Source organism: Schistocerca americana, chromosome 11, assembly GCF_021461395.2.
Source record: "Schistocerca americana isolate TAMUIC-IGC-003095 chromosome 11, iqSchAmer2.1, whole genome shotgun sequence".
NCBI classification, from domain to species: domain Eukaryota; kingdom Metazoa; phylum Arthropoda; class Insecta; order Orthoptera; family Acrididae; genus Schistocerca; species Schistocerca americana.
Window position 1 is genome coordinate 144267722 of NC_060129.1, and position 17701 is coordinate 144285422.

General features: G+C 42.9%; 1 protein-coding gene across 4 annotated transcripts in view; it reads left to right on the top strand.

Annotated features, from left to right (window-relative positions):
- Positions 1-17491, top strand: part of LOC124554143 (26S proteasome non-ATPase regulatory subunit 10-like) — a 107082-nt gene extending 89591 nt beyond the window's left edge. For 2 of the 4 annotated variants that reach the window (XM_047128208.1, XM_047128207.1), the window contains 2 exons: positions 259-741; positions 1439-3024. In XM_047128208.1, coding sequence (XP_046984164.1) covers positions 259-741; positions 1439-1559 — 604 coding nt within the window. In that variant the 3' untranslated portion in view covers positions 1560-3024. Of the gene's footprint in view, positions 1-258; positions 742-1438; positions 3025-17192 lie in introns of those variants that run through there. The other 2 variants (XR_006968260.1, XR_006968261.1) reach the window with 2 other exon arrangements.
- The last annotated feature ends 210 nt before the right edge of the window (positions 17492-17701 follow it).

Genomic DNA, 17701 nt, shown 5'->3' on the forward strand with positions numbered 1-17701 from the left:
TGAAATGGACTGTAGGAATTTTTAATGGAAAGTGAGTGATGACCTTAATTGGGGGATACTGTTATAAAACCATTCCTTACACACTGCCTTTTGGACTACTATGTATGATGGGAGGGAGATTTCTAATTGGTCAGTGGGCAGGTGCATGATCAGAATGCTCACAGTTTCCCATCTGTGATACCTTCTTTAATCTGGTATGTGTGTATGTGTGTGTGAGGGATGTGTGTTAAAATACAGGAATCTCAATATTTTGTGCAGGAGCCTTTCTAGCAAGGAGAGAGTCAGGAGGCTGTCGCAGGCAGTAACAGAGGGAGCTGTGGAAGATGTGCGGGTGTTGCTGGCGGCAGATCCACAAATGGGGGAGAGCGACAAACACAGAGAGATGGCCCTGCGCAGGGCAGCAGGCAAGGGACATGTGGAGATGGTCAGATGCCTGCTTGAAAGTGGGGTGGATGTGCATGCCAGGTCCAATAAGCACACCACACCTATGCACAGGGCTGCATTCAATGACCACGCAGCTGTGGTGCGGCTACTGGCATCATACGCTGCAGACCCCAATGCCATGAGTAAAACAGGGAGGACGCCACTGCACTGCACTGCACAAAAGGGCTGCACTGAGGCAGCTGTTGCACTGCTTGAGGTGGGAGCTCACAGGTCTGCCAGAGATCATGAGGGGTACACCCCCTTTGACATAGCCAGGGAGTGCAACAATGAGCAGATCATACACATTCTATCAAGAAGGTAACACTATTATGAGGATATGTGGAGTAAAACAAAGCTCAACTACATGACTTTGTTACCTTTTCAATAAAAAGCAGTTACTTGTATTTTTATTCGTTCGTATCTGTCATTGTGTAACACGTATGACTTCTTCAGTTACACTTTTATTGGTACGACAATAACAGATATAAAGTAACATATGTAACGTCTCTTTTGAGGAAACAGTCTCAAAAACATTTTTGAATAACCTTTAAAAACTCAGTGATTGAAAATACTCCTATAATTATCAAAAAACGTCGGGTCATTACCTGAAACTTTAATTTATTCTGCTGTATAGAATGCTCAAGCAAGTTAATGCAGGGATGTGACCCCTTCAACAACTGCTGATACTTTGACATTGCGAAATATTGGTGGTTGTAAGGCATTATCCAGTTGCAAGTCTGTAAGATATTTTAACCAGTCCTCTACATTATTTGATTACTCAAAAGTATTTGGCAGGAGCTTGTATGGTGCTACATTATACTAGTGCAAAACTGCAGCATTCCAAAATTTCTGCCATGTCAGCTGTATGGTTAGAATGCTTATTTAGAACTGATTGATCTCAGAATGAATTTACTTCTGTGTCTTCTGTACAGATGGTGCAGTGTGAATTTGTTAGCGCTGTAGCCAATATTCATACTTTCCACATTTCTCACTATCTTCAATGCATTTTCTCCAGCCTGGTGTCATCTCGACAGAGTGCCTGTAAGGACCACCACACAACCCACTGCACAGCAACTCTGTTCAGCACGTGCCGCTGCCAACTGCGCTCTCATTGTCTCAGAGGCCAGCCTTCTTAACTATGGCTCAAACAAACTGTACAGCTCATGGAGTAATGTTAAGAATGTATGCATACAGTTGGATCACAAAACTAAATACGTCACACAAGATGTGAATGCTACACCATTCGAAAAGAATAGAAACCAGTGGTCCAAATAATATTTTACGAAATTACTATGGAGACAGACACAACATCACAGTTTTGCTTAATTATTTAAGAAAGCACAACGACCAACAGCCTTAATTTCCAAAGAGGATTTTGCAACTGACTGCCAAGTAGTAACAACAGCCTACCTCATGAGTAGTGACATAACAGCAATGTAGCAGCAGCCTGTTAAGAACTCAGAAACTTGAGCTGCAGAATTCAGAGATAGTCAGGGGGACTTCTATGGGATGGGTTTAGTGTAAAACAGTTGAAGAAATGACCAGTAACAGCAATACACTCATAAGTTAAATCTCCATCCTTGTAATATTGTCGTATATGCTCTTCTTCATCAGACTGCTGCTGGCCAAACAATTGTTGTAGCACTTGAGGCAAGAGAGAGACCTTCAACTATGAATACAACAAGAGAACAACACAATTCACACAAAATGGGACACAGATGAAGTAACGAAAATCACAAAAGTACATGACAAAAAGTGCTTTAATTTGGCCCATAAAGCAAGTGAGTAAATTTAATTGACAGTGTAAGTCTAACACATGTATTTCTGTTACCTTAATTAATGGAAATTAATATATGTTTATTGATGGGAATTGTACAGTTTCTCTGGTTTTCACTAAATGATACAGAATTTTTGTGTATGTTAAGATGTTCTGTAATGATGAAAGCATTCACAACTGCTGAAAATCAGCCTCTCATATTACAGTATCTCTATAAATCTATACCACTAATGTTCTTCATGTTGTAAGTCAAGAGCTACAATTTCAAAAACTAATGAGAAGTTTTCATTTAAAAGACATTTCAGTTATATTGTGTGTATGACTCAGATTTTTATGAGCAATGTACCACAGATAGGTTACTAGAACAACATTGGCTGCTTCATGACCTCAGCTGTTTCACATCCTAAGGCCCTAACAAACAAATCAAAACAAAACCAAATAAACTAAGCAGATATATATTGGGCAATATATATTCGATATAATCATTGAATCAGTGTTTCAAACAGAAAGACATCATTCATGCCAGATAGCATAGATTTCAAGTACATTGATTATGTGAAATCCAAGTCTCAATTTTATTACACGTTACTTAAAATATATCATTTAGTGCAGTCAGATGGATACAGTATTTTTCATTTTCATAGCAATGTTTATTGATGAAGGTATGATTTCATGGGATGTTAAATGTAATTTGTTACTGAATTAAGCTTTTATTGGTAGGGAGAGTCATTGACAAAGTAAAAGCAACTTCAGGTATAGCCCATTGAGTTGTTTTGATGTGCTGTTATATTTTATGTTAATAAACTAGCAGAGAATAACGGTAATTTCAGAGTTTTTATAGATGACACAGTTGTCCATAATGAAGTGTTATCAGATGAAAACTGTATAAATACTATGATCTTAATAAGATTCAAAATTGGTGCAGAGATTGGCACTTGCTTTAAATATTCAGAAATATAGTGCTGTGCACTTTACAGAACATTAAAACTTAGTGTCCTATGATTCCTACGTTAATGAGTCACACATGGAATCAGTCAACTTTTACAAACACCTGTGTGTAACAGTTTTTAGGGATGTGAAAGGGATTGTTGACATAGGCTCTGACAGGATACTAAGAAAGTATTTACAACACACCTATTTTGTGTATTATTTTAATATTGCTCTTTGTTACACCCATGGCAAATAGAACTATGAGAAAATTTCAGATGTATAGAAAGAAGGGTGGCTCAAATGAGCACAGGTTTGTTTGATTCACAAGAGAGCATCACAGACATCCTGAGAAATTTGGACTGGCTGGCGCCTGAAGACAGAAACCAACTGTCCTGTAAAAGCACACTTAAAAGCGTTGGATACTATTACTAGAGAAATCTAGGAATAGACTGCAAACCTCTATGTATCGAACTGTGAAGATAATAGTAGCATGTACAGAGGCAATACCTCTTATGTGATACTGCGGAAAGAACCCTCAGCCATTTACTTGAGTGGTTTACAGAATATTGATACAAAAAATAGGAAATGCAAAGTGTACACCATATGAACATTGATTAATTCGTTTCACAACTGGGTCAGCGAAAAATATTGTTTGCATTGCATCGATATGTGGCATAATAGCCATCTCTTTTATTCTCAAGGTCCCTGTGCAGGTAAACAAAGAAGGCAACAAAAGCATTGGAAATGTTACCTGCAATACCCGTTTTTTATAACTATGCAACAGAGTTTTGTGGACAGCTTGACCATTTGAGCTCGCTGATGGTGTCAGTAGCACTCTCATCTACAGGGTGATAATGATGAGTCCCATACTTCTTTACAGAGACCCTCGCCGCCTTACTAGGCAAGGTCCTGGTGGAGGTGGTTTGCCATTGCCTTCCTCCGACCGTAATGGGGATGAATGATGATGATGAAGACGACACAACAACACCCAGTCATCTCGAGGCAGGAAAAATGCCTGACCCCGCCGGGAATCGAACCTGGGACCCTGTGCTCGGGTAGCGAGAATGCTACCGCCTTACTGTAAAGCTCAGTGACTGTTTGACATTGCAGTGATGTAAGTATTGAAAAGATTGGGACAGTGCACTAGCATAGGTTGCAGTGGCCTGGTGTATGTGAATTGCTGAACAGATGTGCTGCACTTTCAAATAATCCTATGAACTAGTGTATGTCCCAGGTCATGAGGATGCTGAAGAACTAAGTAAGGGAAAACCTGACACCGACTTGCTTCCAAGGAGGGGTTTTGAATTGCACAGGGTGTGGTGAAATGTACAAGGAGCCTATCACAGAAGACTGGATCAAGTGTAATATTTGCTAGCAGTGGTGGCATTAAGGATGCACATGTCATGAAGGACATAGTGAAATTTCTTGTGATTTATGTTAGTGAGTACTCTTTAACAACATGTCATGTAATCTTATATGACACAGCTAGAAGTATGTATGAACAGAGTGTTTACTTTGTTGACATTTAAGGTTTGTGCTAAAAGTTTCACATTTGTAACTGAAATATGTTGTTCCCAAATAACCCACCAGTAATTTGGTACAGGAAAAAATTTATTTTAACCTTTTCGTCTCCTAAATATGAGCGGTTAAATACTAAGTGTGTACATTTCCCTTATTTGCTTTTGATTTATAATGTAAGTCATTTGGGTACTTCTGAGCACAGCCCATATAGAGGTACAATGTAATTGAGGTCTTTAAATTCTGTGAGTGGTCAGTGCGATGGAACAGTATGCTGAGGTGCCTGGGTTCGATTCCCAGATAGGTCGGAGATTTCCTATTCCTAGGGACTGGATGTTGTGTTGTCTTCATCATAATTATCTGATCCCCATCGACGTGCAAGTCTACGAAGCGGTGTCAACTAGAAAGACTTGCACCAGGCGACCCTTCTACCCGAGAGGAAACCCTAGCCACTCCACATTTTATTCTGGAGAAGTGGAGTGGGTGGTGGGATACCATGAGCCCTTTCACGTATATAATGGAATTCGGCAATTTTCTAGTACTAAATTCTGATATATTGGAAACAGGAGGCATGAGGTATAAGGCAGAACTGGTCTACATCCATCATCTTAAATGTAATGATTGACTGGAGTAAGGAGGGAGATGGGAGAGGAAATTCGTGACAAGTGTATGTCAGGAATAACATTATTTTGACACCGTTTTTACATATGATTTTAATACCATGCACTGATTGGTTGAGGTTTTAAATTTACCACTAAAACAATGGGATATTCCCCTTCCCCTTCTCATCTCCCCCACCCCCCGCCCCGCCAGGGGTTCACGGCACTCTTGTGTGTTCATGGATGACGCTGTTGTGGCCCTTCCTTTCTTCCTGGGCTGCATGCCCTTCCCTATGCCCCTCCCTGTCCTCATTCCTTCCCCTCTGCCCCCTCCTCCTCCTTTCTTGGTGTCCTTGTTTATGTCGGCCCAGCTATCCTCCTTGTTCTGCTGTCCCTTTCGATTTTGTTCCTCTTCTTCTTGTTTCATCCTTCTTTTTCGGCGTTTTGGTCTCCTTAGGGTTTGACCTGCCCTTCAAAATTTTGACTCCATAGCGTAAACCAACTGGAGAACAACACCTTATGTAGTATTTTGGGTATGTGGCCTGACTGTCTCTTCCATCTTTTACTCAATTCTGTTGTCCTTCTCATGCTATATAACCGGCACAGTAGCCAGTTTATGTGGTGTGGTTGTTATTTACTCCTTTGGTAGACCCCCTGACAACACAGTGATCATGCTTCTAATACCTGAGCTGCTACCTTCCTATGTATGCCCAGGAGTGGTTGCTTGTCATTCTGGAACATCAGGCCGGATGCTGTGCTTATGAAACATATTAAGCTCCAAAAAGCTGGCTATTCATCTATGGCTATCTCTTAAATGTTGGTTCTTATGACCCTGTCGCCTTCACTCCCTGGCCACTCTCTGGGAGAAGGGTTGTGCTCACTGGTTGGTTTGGCGTGAGACCAGGACTAGTGGGGACACTTTTACCACCGACAAACCATTAGTTTTCGTAGAAACTATCAAAGAAAAGTTTGGCAAAGTGGATTCTGCCTAAGACGTAGTTTGGTTCAATATTGATCAAAACCTTTTGTGCCAACCACTCTGTGGCCCTTCTGCCTGAGACAATCTTGACAACCTCCCGGTGTAAATTACTGTTCACCAGTCTTTGAATATGGTTCAGGGTGTCATTTTTCTTATGCACCTCATCCTTGAACTGATGAGGAACTCTGGCCCACTCTGGAACAGCCAGGCGTTCAGTTTGTTTGGTGTGTTCAAAAAGACTGTACGCACAATCACATCAATACCAGTGCATGTAATCTGGCATTTGAAGTGTACATCCTACTAGAGAATGTACAGGTTATGGTTTACAGTGTGAAATGAAGCCATACATCCTGCCACCCATGAGGTGTTTTCACTGTCCGCATTTTGGGCTCAAACCATCCCATTGTGTAGAGGACCCTTTTTGCAATGTGGATGCGCACTCCATAAGGTTTGTTCCTGTGTTCCGCCACCCTTGTGCATTAACTGTCATGACTATTACCCTCCATGTTCGCAGGATTGTCCAGTTCATAAGAAGGAAAATAAGATGCGTGAGCACAAGTCCATTGATTGTTTATCCTAACTGATGGCCATCAGAAATATGACCATCTTCACCCTGTGTCTATGGCATCTATCAAATTTGGTCTCTGTTAATTCCTTTCCCCTTCCTCCCTCCTTTTCGCCACAGTACCACCCTTTCTCCTTTTCTCTTCCCCTGTGGTTGCCTTTCCATACCCTTTGGGAGCTGCCCCCATACCTTCTTAATCCATGGTCCATTTTAGTGTCGCTTATGGCAATTTCTCAGCCATTGATCTTTTGCTCACTTCCATTCTCCTGTCAGTAATTCACTCCACATGATAACCTATGTACTAGCGACCACTCTCTTAATTCTTTCGTTTTATTCTCACCCCCTGATGGCTAGATTACACCAGAGTAATTTCCATCGCCCTGACTGGTTTCTATATACCTCCCAGGACGTGTTTACCCTCTCTTCATCAAGTAGTATCGTATTATCGATGAAGTTGTCTGTGATGTATCTGGTAAGATTATTAGCGCCACCATTTTCGCCAGTCCCCCACTAGACAGGCCAATTTCGCCGCCAGCCAGTCCCATGATGGAACACAGACATTGCCATCTTCATCTGTGATCGCCATCGAGCCTTTCAGCATCTTGAGTAGCACCTGTCCCTTGCCATTCTTATTACTATCAAATGCCTTCATGTCGAAACCTGTTACTTAATCAAACAGAGCAGTCAGGTGTTTTGGGCATGCTTTGTCTTCTTCCTAGGTTCTTCTCTCTCTTTGGCACATGTGTAGACCATGCTCCACACCCTCCAAGGTTGCAAATGGCTATCTTCCATGATGGGTCTTGACCTCCTAGGTGGCCTTTGTATGGATCCAACAGTTCTCATGGAACAACTTGTATCTCATTTTGCGATGGTTTTAGCGTCATCCTCCTATCCAGCCATCTTTGTGCTCCAGAAACAGTGGGTCGATGCTTCCCACTTGTGATTTATCCCTTGTCAGGCAAAATCCTACACTGAACCTTATACTGAATTGGGGTCCTTTTTGCTGTCTCCTCTTTCTACAAAACAGCCGCTGGCCCCAATTCCATCCACAACCAAGTGCTTCAAAACGTCAGTCCTCCACAACAACAATATCTCCTCTGGGTGTCTAACGAAAGACCAATAGGGACCTGTCACACCTCAGTCATTATTGGCCGATCAATCTGATCAATGTCCCTGTAAGTTAAACAGATTGTGGCTCATAAGCTCTGTTGGTTCCTCACATCTCTGGGCGTTTCGTCTCCTTATCAGTGTGGCGTTTGGAAGGGACAGTCTCCAGTTGCCTATCTGCTTTCGTTGGAAACCACAGGGGAGACCTTTTGTAAGCTGCCACCATCTTGTCACAGTTTTCTCCAATCTTCCCAAGGCCTGCGACACAGCTGGGCACCATCACAACTTTGTTACACTCCATGAGTGGGGACTTCAGGCTCCCTTCCAATTTTTATTCACCAGTTCGTGTTTCACCCTTCATTCCAAGTTCGGGTTGGCACAGTTCTCAGCTCTCTGCAGAACCAGGAGTACAGTTTTCCACAGGGTTCTATATTAAATGTCCTTTTTCTCATAGCTATTAATGGGCTTCTGGACTTTGTCACACAATTTACCCTGCTCTCTATATGGATGATTTCTGTAACTGGGCTAGTTCCTACTCGGTGGCATCTGGTGATCGACAGCTTCAAGGTGTTGTCCAATACACTTCCACATGGTTTTCAATACTTCTCCCTCCCGCTTAAATCGTTGGCAGTGCATTTCAGTCACTATACTATGGCCCATCCCAATCCAGAGCTCTATGTTGATGCCCAGTGCCTATCTGTTGTTCCCAGTTCCATTTTATAGATCTTCTGTTTGACAACAAGCTTATTTTGATTGCCACATATTCATCTTCTGAAGATTAGCTGTTTCCTTAATCTCTATGTCCTTAGATTCCTTGCCCACACCTCTTGGGTGCAGATTGCTCTACTATTCTATACCTTTATTAGGCCTTAGCTCTCTCCTACGTGGACTATGGTTGTCAAGTTTATGATTCAGCTGCCCTTTCCTCTTTGACGTGGTCTACCGTCATTATATCCATTTGGCCACAAATGCCTTTTACATTAGACCTGTCGATAGTCTTCTGGTTGATGCTGGACTGCTGCTCCTTCCAGTTTGGCAGTTCTACCTCCTGGTTTCCTTTGACACCACTTTCTATTCCTTCCCTGCTCAACCCTCCTACTCTTTTCACAGCTTCGAGTTTTTGCCTGCCTGCTGCCCGCCCTGAGATGGGTTTACCATTTGGGCTCTGCTTTGCTTCTCTTCACTGCAATTGCTACTTCTCTCTTTGACCTGTTCCTCACGTTCTTTTCCAAGCACCCTATCCCCTTGATTAGTTCCTCAGTCCAGGATTCGAGTGGATCTCTCCTAGAATCCAAAGGAATTCGTCACTCTCATGGTGCACTGTTGTTTGCTCTGTCTGCTTTCGTGGAAGATTTGGGATACTATTGTTTTTTATACCAATGGCTCTAATCTTCTGAATATGTGGGATATACCCTCACATCTTCTGTTGAAGTGGAACACTGTCTCTTGTCTGCCCTGTTTGGGGTGTTTAAAGTGGAACTCATGGCCATTTACCAGGCCTTTTGCCTTATCAGACAGTCCTCCTTCACCTGATTTTGTTATATATGTACTAAATGAGCGGTCTTCAGGCTATTGAACATGCTGTTCGTGGAACCCTTGGTCTCCGCCATCCATGACCTTCTTGTCAATCTTGACCATACTGCTTATTCGGTTGATTTCCTTTGGATTCCCAGCAGTGTGGGTATCCTGGGTAAAGAGCTTGCCAATTGTTGGGCTGGGGGGGGGGGGGGGGCAGCCACCTACCCCTTATTCTCTGTCACCCCGCCAGGGACAGACATGCAATTTTATGTGAAATCCACTTTCACTGAGTCATGGACTGGCTATATGCAGGCCACCCCCATCTAATCAACTATGTGCAATTAAGAGGACTCGTGTCATGTGGCATTCTTCCTTTTGCCTCTCCCAGCAGGAATCTGCCATCCTTTTCCATCTTTTTATTGGTCATACAAAGTCCGCCCATGACTTTTTACTCATTAATGTCCACCCTTACTCCCATCCTAATGATCCATGTTTTGCTGGTCTGTCCACGTCTTTTGGCCCTTCACAATAAATATTTTCTCCAAGTCTCCTTGTCATGGTGTGAGCGAATGACACTCACATATCTGTCTCAGTTTTCTTCATGAGAGTGGTTTGTCCTCCCAGATTCAAATATCTGAATTTCCTGTCAGAAGACCTCATTTAACACTGGGGTTGGTTTAGGAGGCTTTCAGCCTTGTCTCCCTGACAGTCAGGCATCCCCATCCCCTCCTTTTCCCTACCTTTTATCTGGTCTTTTGTGCTATTTTATTCCCCATTTTCTTGTGTCTTCTTTCTCTTGTGTTTCCTGTATTCGATCGCAGTCATCGTACGTGTGGGGACTGAGATGGTTTGGCAGAGTGCCAGTACCTCTTTGTGTGTAGTGCCACCAGAGTGGCCCCTGCTCTCCAACATACGGATTCCAGTAATGATGTACTCCCACACAACAATGTTCTGAGAGAAGTTGGTACACAAGGAAATGAAGAGCAAACAAATCTAGTAAAATCTTGACACATAGTTGAGGCATAGTGTCCTCCAATTTGGTAGGTGTACATTCGTTACAGCAATTATGCAATGTTAAATCTTAGTTCGTTAGAACTCATAGAGTTCATATGACAGCAACTACTTTCAATCAATATAGCGTTACTGTCAAGAATAAGTTTTTTGCTCTTATGATTATATGAATCTAGACTGCCACAATGCTGCTATGCTGTGAGGCATATGATGCTCTGTGCCACGTGCGTCTTCAGACTACAATGCCAGAATAATTTTGGATCTGCTTGCAGCAAGTAACATGATATTCTCCAAGACACAAAATGATGTACGTCTGCTGTTGTGACTGAGAGGTCATCAGTGACAATATAGTCGGCATTGTACCACTTACTGAGATGGCGTAGCGCCTGTTTGATGCTGGCTTGACCTCTTCCAACACCCAACATCTCTCTGATCTGTCATCCCCACTCCTAAGGACTGAAGTGGCGTTAGACAATCCACTTTACAAATATCAATGATTCCTATAATATAATGGTCCTGCTTGATTACTCCTGTGGAGACACTCTCAGAATGCTATGTGAAATAATTTTCCCTACCTCTTAACTCTGACAATTTTTGATGGACTATTTTTTCTTTGTGTCCAGCTCTGCCTTTGATTCTTGTACTTGCCCTGCAAACTATACCTCCTTTTTATTTTTGCCCTTGCTAGTATTCTTACTTCAGCCCTCCAAACTTCCCCACACTGCACTTGAAAATCCAATGTGGTGACTTGTGGTTTTGTTCGTGGCTTCTCCATATTGGAAGATGATGTCTTCTTGTGGTTGTAGTCAGATACTGTCAATTTTGATTATTACACTCCATGAAAATTTAAATATCTTGTTATACCAAGTTTGGATCGTGATGCGGTTTTCGCCATCTCATATTAATATAATTTCACGTCCAACAACATAAGATTTCACCGACAGCCTTACCTCAATTAGTATCACAATCTGCAAACTTACGAACAGTGAGATGACACAATACTGCCATGTTTCAATCTGCATCGTATAACAAACTGCGCCTTAAACAGTTCTTCATTTCCGATCAAGAGCTGAACTATACATAAAGCAATAATTGACATGTCAGCTCCTACTATCTTTCCTGTACACTTCAGTATTACACCGCACAAGTCTGGTCTAAGATACCTACATAAAGGACTCTGTTCAGCAAGTGTCTTTGGTGCCTGTGGTGTGCCTTGTGTCTTTCTTTCAGCAGTACAATGACGACAACAATGCACCATCCAGCTCCACCATGTGCTGTTGTAGATCGACTCTGGCATGTCGGAATATCTAAATGATGTGGAATATCGTAGCTTAAGCCTATGCTAAAGCTAACTTCCACACAAGTCTGATTCGCACCCCCACCCCCCAATGTCAATGTCAAAACTGCCATACTGACTGAGTGAATAATACTCCCAACCACACCACTGACTGCACTGAGGTGGGTTGAAATTCTTTACACTAAGCGTGCCTTGATTGGCTGTGGATACCTATGATCTCATATCTATGAAATATTTGTGCATTTTTCCTCCTATAACGCCAGTTAAATGATGGTCTCCCACTGCTTCCACATGGTGTTGTTACATGCTAACTTTCACTGGGAATACCGCACAGCGCCTGCAATCTTTCATCTTTTGTTTAATTTTTGGGTTTGAGATCCACCTTTTGACGCCTTGTATTTAAGTACCACAGCGCCAGCAATCCAGTTCAGAGTGTCCAAACTGATTACACATTTTATATTGTTATTTCCTACAGTAACGATGACTGTGTCCTAGCTGACCACATCTGTAACATACATCTCAGTGTTAAAAACCACTTTCCTTTCCTTGGGCTTTGTCACTGCATCAACCGCTGCTAACGCTGTTGTGGGTGATACAGCCTCATTTACTGTTTAAGGAAACTCTATACATACTTTACACGTCATCCCAGTAGAGAAACCTCGCAAAAACGCATCTAGTGCTCTGTGCTCTGCCTCTCACAAAATAATCTTATTGGTGCTGTTGTCCTCTGTCAGTTCAAACGTATTTATTTTTTTATCTTCGTCGTGTGGTCCAGAAAACTCACCACAGATTCTCCTTGCCTCTGAATTATGCCATTAAGTAGTTCATGATAGAATCTAGGTGTGTTCTTTCTTCTATACACATCAAAAAAAGTTTAGCATCACCTTGGTTCCGAGAGTTCCGGAACCTGTACAGAAAATTGGAATAGAGATCAACATAAACATCATTTCTGTCCTTTTTATTGCTCAGGTAAACCACATATTACATGTTGTACCAACATGCAGCGAGACCTTCAGAGGTGGTGGTCCAGATTCCTGTACACACCAGTGCCTCTAATACCCAGAATCACGTCCTCTTGCATTGATGCATGCCTGTATTCGTCGTGGCATACTAGCCACAAGTTCATCAAGGCACTGTTCGTCCCAGTTCTTCCACTCCTCGCAGCGATTCGGCGTAGGTCCCTCAGAGTGGTCGGTGGGTCACATAATCCATAAACAGCCCTTTTCAATCTATCGCAGGCATGTTCGGTAGGATTCATGTCTGGTGAACTTGCTGACCACTCTAGTCAAGCGATGTCGTTATCCTGAAGGAAGTCATTCACGGTGGGAGCGCGAATTGTAGTCCATGAAGACGAATGCACTGCCAATATGCTGCCAAAACGGTTACACTATCGATTAGAGGACGACATTCATGTATCGTACAGCCGTTACAGTGCCTTCCATGACCAACAGCGGCGCACATCGGCCCCACATAATGCCACCCCAAAACAGCAGGGAACCTCCACCTTGCTACACTCACTGGACAGTGTAAGGCGTTCAGCCTGATTGGGTTGCCTCCAAACACATCTCCAACTATTGTCTGTTTGAAGGCATATAAGACACTCATCGCTGATACCAATCCTGAGTGGTCCATTCGGCTTGTTGTTGGGCCCATCTGTACTGCGCTGCATGGTGTTCTGGTTGCGAAGATGGACCTCGCCATGGGCGTCAGGAGTGAAGTTGCGCATCATGAGGCTTATTGCGCACAGTTTGAGTAGTAACACGACGTGCTGTGGCTATATGAATAGCATTATTCAACATGGTGACGTTGATGTCAAGGTTCTTCCGAGCCATAATTCGTAGGCAGCGACCATCCATTGCAATAGTAGCCCTTGGGTGGCCTGAGCGAGGCATGTCATCGAACGTTCCTGTATCTCTGTATCTCCTCCATGTCTGAATAACATCGATTTTGTTCACTCCGAGACGCCTGGACACTTCCCTTGTTGAGAGCCCTTCCTGGCACATAGTAACAATGCAGACGCGATCGAACCACGTTATTGGCCATCTAGGCACGGATGAACCACAGGCAATGAGAGCTGCATACCTCCTTCATCGTGGAATGACTGGAACTGATCGGCTGTCAGACTCCCTCCATCTAATAGGTGTTGCTCATGCATGGATGTTTACATCTTTGGGCAGGTTTAGTGACTTCTCTGAAAAGTCAAAGGGACTCTGTCTGTGATACAATATCCACAGCGAATGTTGCTGTCAAGTGTGTATATAATCTTTCCTGCAAATTCTGCAAATATTGAGCATTTCCAAACTTTTCATTCAGAATATTTAAGTAAGCATCGCCTTCCAATTTCAGTCTCAACATCCTCAACAATTAGTCGTGTTTCCAGTTTCCTAATTTTGCAGCCATGTGTAAACTGTAAAAAATAACCAAAATATCCTTCCCAGATTTACTTGACAATGCAGCCACTAATGAAGCAGTCTACAACAGATGGGGATAGAGTAGATGTGGACTGTTCCCTTCTTTCATCCATATGTAAATCTTCGTTGTCAGTCTGCATTTGAGGTAACTGATTCAGTAAGTGCTGAATTGTTTTCAGAGCTGATGCTTCTTCACTTAATGCCGTTTTGCCCATCTAATACTAAGTGAAGTGTAAAACACACCCAGAAAAGAAAAAATGGAAAGACAGAAGGTTAATGAACAGGCCCATACACAATAAAAGTGAAAGTTGGCACTCACTTGCACATTTTCGTAGTATGCCATTGCTGTACGACTACTATAATCGTCACTATTCTACATATCCAATATATGTTCTGATGCACTTATAAAGGTGTAGATTTGATGTGATTGAGTTGTTCTCTGGTGGAGGTGGTAGCTTCATATGGAAGATGTAAGCAGTCAGTGCTGAGAAACAATTTATTGGCTTGTAGGATGGACAAGCATACACAGTTTCTGCAGGAGGCAGAGGTTGATACTGACGCCAGGATGGCAGGCAAGAAAGCACCAGTGTCAGCACTGTTGTCAGTGCAGCAATGGCAGTGACCTCACTAAGTGTGCATCTTTTTGCCCTTACAGAATCAGAAGGAACACTTCTGCTCTAGTAAATGTGGTCGGTATGGGCTGGCGCGGGGCTCCAGGATTGGGTCTGGGACTGGTGACCGAGAGACGGAAGCAGACACTGATGGACCCCAGTGGCTAGGAGCTACGAGGACGTTAGCTCGAATGTCGGCCCATCCAGGCTGTGGCTGACCCCAGCAGGAGCTCCCAATGACGTGGCCTCATGGCGGAATCCAGCATGCAGCAGACACCAATTACAAGACGAGCTGGATCCAGATCCCAGCTTTTACGGAACAAGGTCTTATTTGCAGATTAGGTCAAGTGTACGACCAACCAAGTGCCATCGAAAGGTCTCAAAACGCCAGTTGTCGACACAGTAAAGGGTGGACCCACTGACATGGTGTAAGTGGTGAGCTTGTGGGTGTTGTCACACATTTGGATTTCGGCATTGGGCCTAGTCTTGTCGCAGTGGAGCTGCATTTGGAAGGCTTTCTGAACGCCTTCGGGCAATTTTTCATTTGTCTTGGAATGTGGAGCCACATGGTACTAAATTGTTCCTCATAGTGAGTTATTGGCATTGTAAGGTCCAGAATTCCTGGTGCACGTTTAAATGGGGGCTGGAGATGTAGTAGAACCATACCCAACTCTGGGCGAAAGTGTTCATTAAGAAACTCATGTACCATAATAGCGAAGATTCCTGAAGCTCCGTCATACTGTAACCATGCATGTTCTATGATCTCCTTGTCTTTTAGCTGAAGTATGAACAATATTCTCAATTAGGTCAATTAAAAAATTCCGTTCACTTGTTGTTGTTGTTGTGGTCTTCAGTCCTGAGACTGGTTTGGTGCAGCTCTCCATGCTACTCTATCCTGTGCAAGCTTCTGCATCTCCCAGTACCTACTGCAGCCTACATCCTTCTGAATCTGCTTAGTGTATTCATCTCTTGGTCTCCCTCTACGATTTTTACCCTCCACCCTGCCCTCCAGTACTAAATTGGTGATCCCTTGATGCCTCAGAACATGTCCTACCAACCGATCCCTTCTTCTAGTCAAGTTGTGCCACAAACTCCTCTTCTCCACAATTCTATTCAATACCTCCTCATTAGTTATGTGATCTACCCATCTAATCTTCAGCATTCTTCTGTAGCACCACATTTCGAAAGCTTCTATTCTCTTCTTGTCTAAACTATTTATCGTCCATGTTTCACTTCCATACATGGCTACACTCCATACAAATACTTTCAGAAACGGCTTCCTGATACTTAAATTCACTTACCATTCCATAAAAATGGCTTGAACAGCCGTCATGATGACATAAGATGTAGCAGTTTTCTTCCCAACTCTTGCACATATTGGTGATTTTCTTTAGATTAGAAAACGGTGTACCTTCAGTGCAAACTGCGATAATGGTACATTTATTAGAAAACTAGCGACCTACTCCAGCTTCGCACAGCTGAGTACTGAGTGTCTATGGCTGGAGAACTGGCAATTTGTACACACAGACTTTCAACATGAATAAATCTTTCTGTTACTAAAAACTATATTGAAATACAAATGGTAGCTCCTAGATTACCCTTTGCATGTGGTCGGGGCTTTTATTTAAAATTTGTATGGGTGACACTCTTGAGCAAGAGATGGAGAAATTCTGCCAACAGAGCACAGCACTCGTTACTCCATGTCTTTGTCAGATAAAAGAGTCACAAATAGCCGAGATCCTTTAATTTTCAAACTTTTCTAGTGCGATCGCGTGTTGCTCACTACAGTGCTTCAAGTCCAACTGCTCATTCATGAACATCTTTGATTGGAGACTGCACAGCTGATTGAAGGACGACGGCACACATTTCCTCTTGCGCATTCTCAAGTCCAGTACGTGGCCTGTCGCAGACCCTGGCTGCGAACTCAGGACATTTCTCTGTCACACAGGGACGCTCTCATTCTCTCTGTCATTTTTTGTCCTGTCTACGGACGTTTATGCAACCACACACATCGCTAATAGCTCGTTTACATTGTAAGTGTGTTGCCATGGAGTCACTACTCAAACGGTGCAATACTAAAATTAAGCAATACAATACTGAAAACAATGCTTTTTGTCAGATTCAGTGCAGATATATCAATAAAACCTATTTCTTACTAAGTTATGCGAAATAAAGATGGATATGGGGTATTCTCAGATACGCTTCAGATGAAATAGACCTGGGCACTATTAATTCAACAAATCGCTGACACGTCTTTCTGAAAATTAACATTTGTTTTGACATTATACCTTACATCATTCTGTCTAATTACTACTGGCTATTCATTGGTTGTCCCTTATTCTAACCGCTAATCACCGATGATTTAATTAAATGACTCCCTGACTTGTTGTCCAGAGGACTACCATTATTCTTTGAACACCACTTACTTCCTGTGATTGTTTTGCAGATGAAGAGTAGCAGCCGGGAGACTGAAGCAAAGCTACACTCTAAGTCGACACTAGCTGCATGCGGCTGTTGGCAAATGTCGTGACTACCCAATGTGCCCACTGGAAACTATCAAGCAGCACGAGCAGTGCCCCATGCAGCTGCTGGACGATATGGTGCAGAGGTAGTGCCACATAGCCGTAAATAGCCATCTAGCCCACATGCAGATGGCAAACATCAGCCTGTGCCTCGTGGTCTGAATGGCAGTCAACTCGTTCAGCATTTGTCAGGATGTTCCTTTAAGTATGATAAAATCCATGCATGATGCTCGTTGCTATTTCGATAGGCCTCATGACTAATCACTGTCCTTCCAGAAGATGGGTATAATACAGAGCCTGTGTTGTGAGATCATGTATTGTATGGCAGGTGCACCTGAGTTATCTACGTTGGTACTGATTGATACTGCCCTCACACTTCTCAGCTGTTTGTGGCTAAATTCATTCTGCTACCAAATGTATACATTCATTCGAC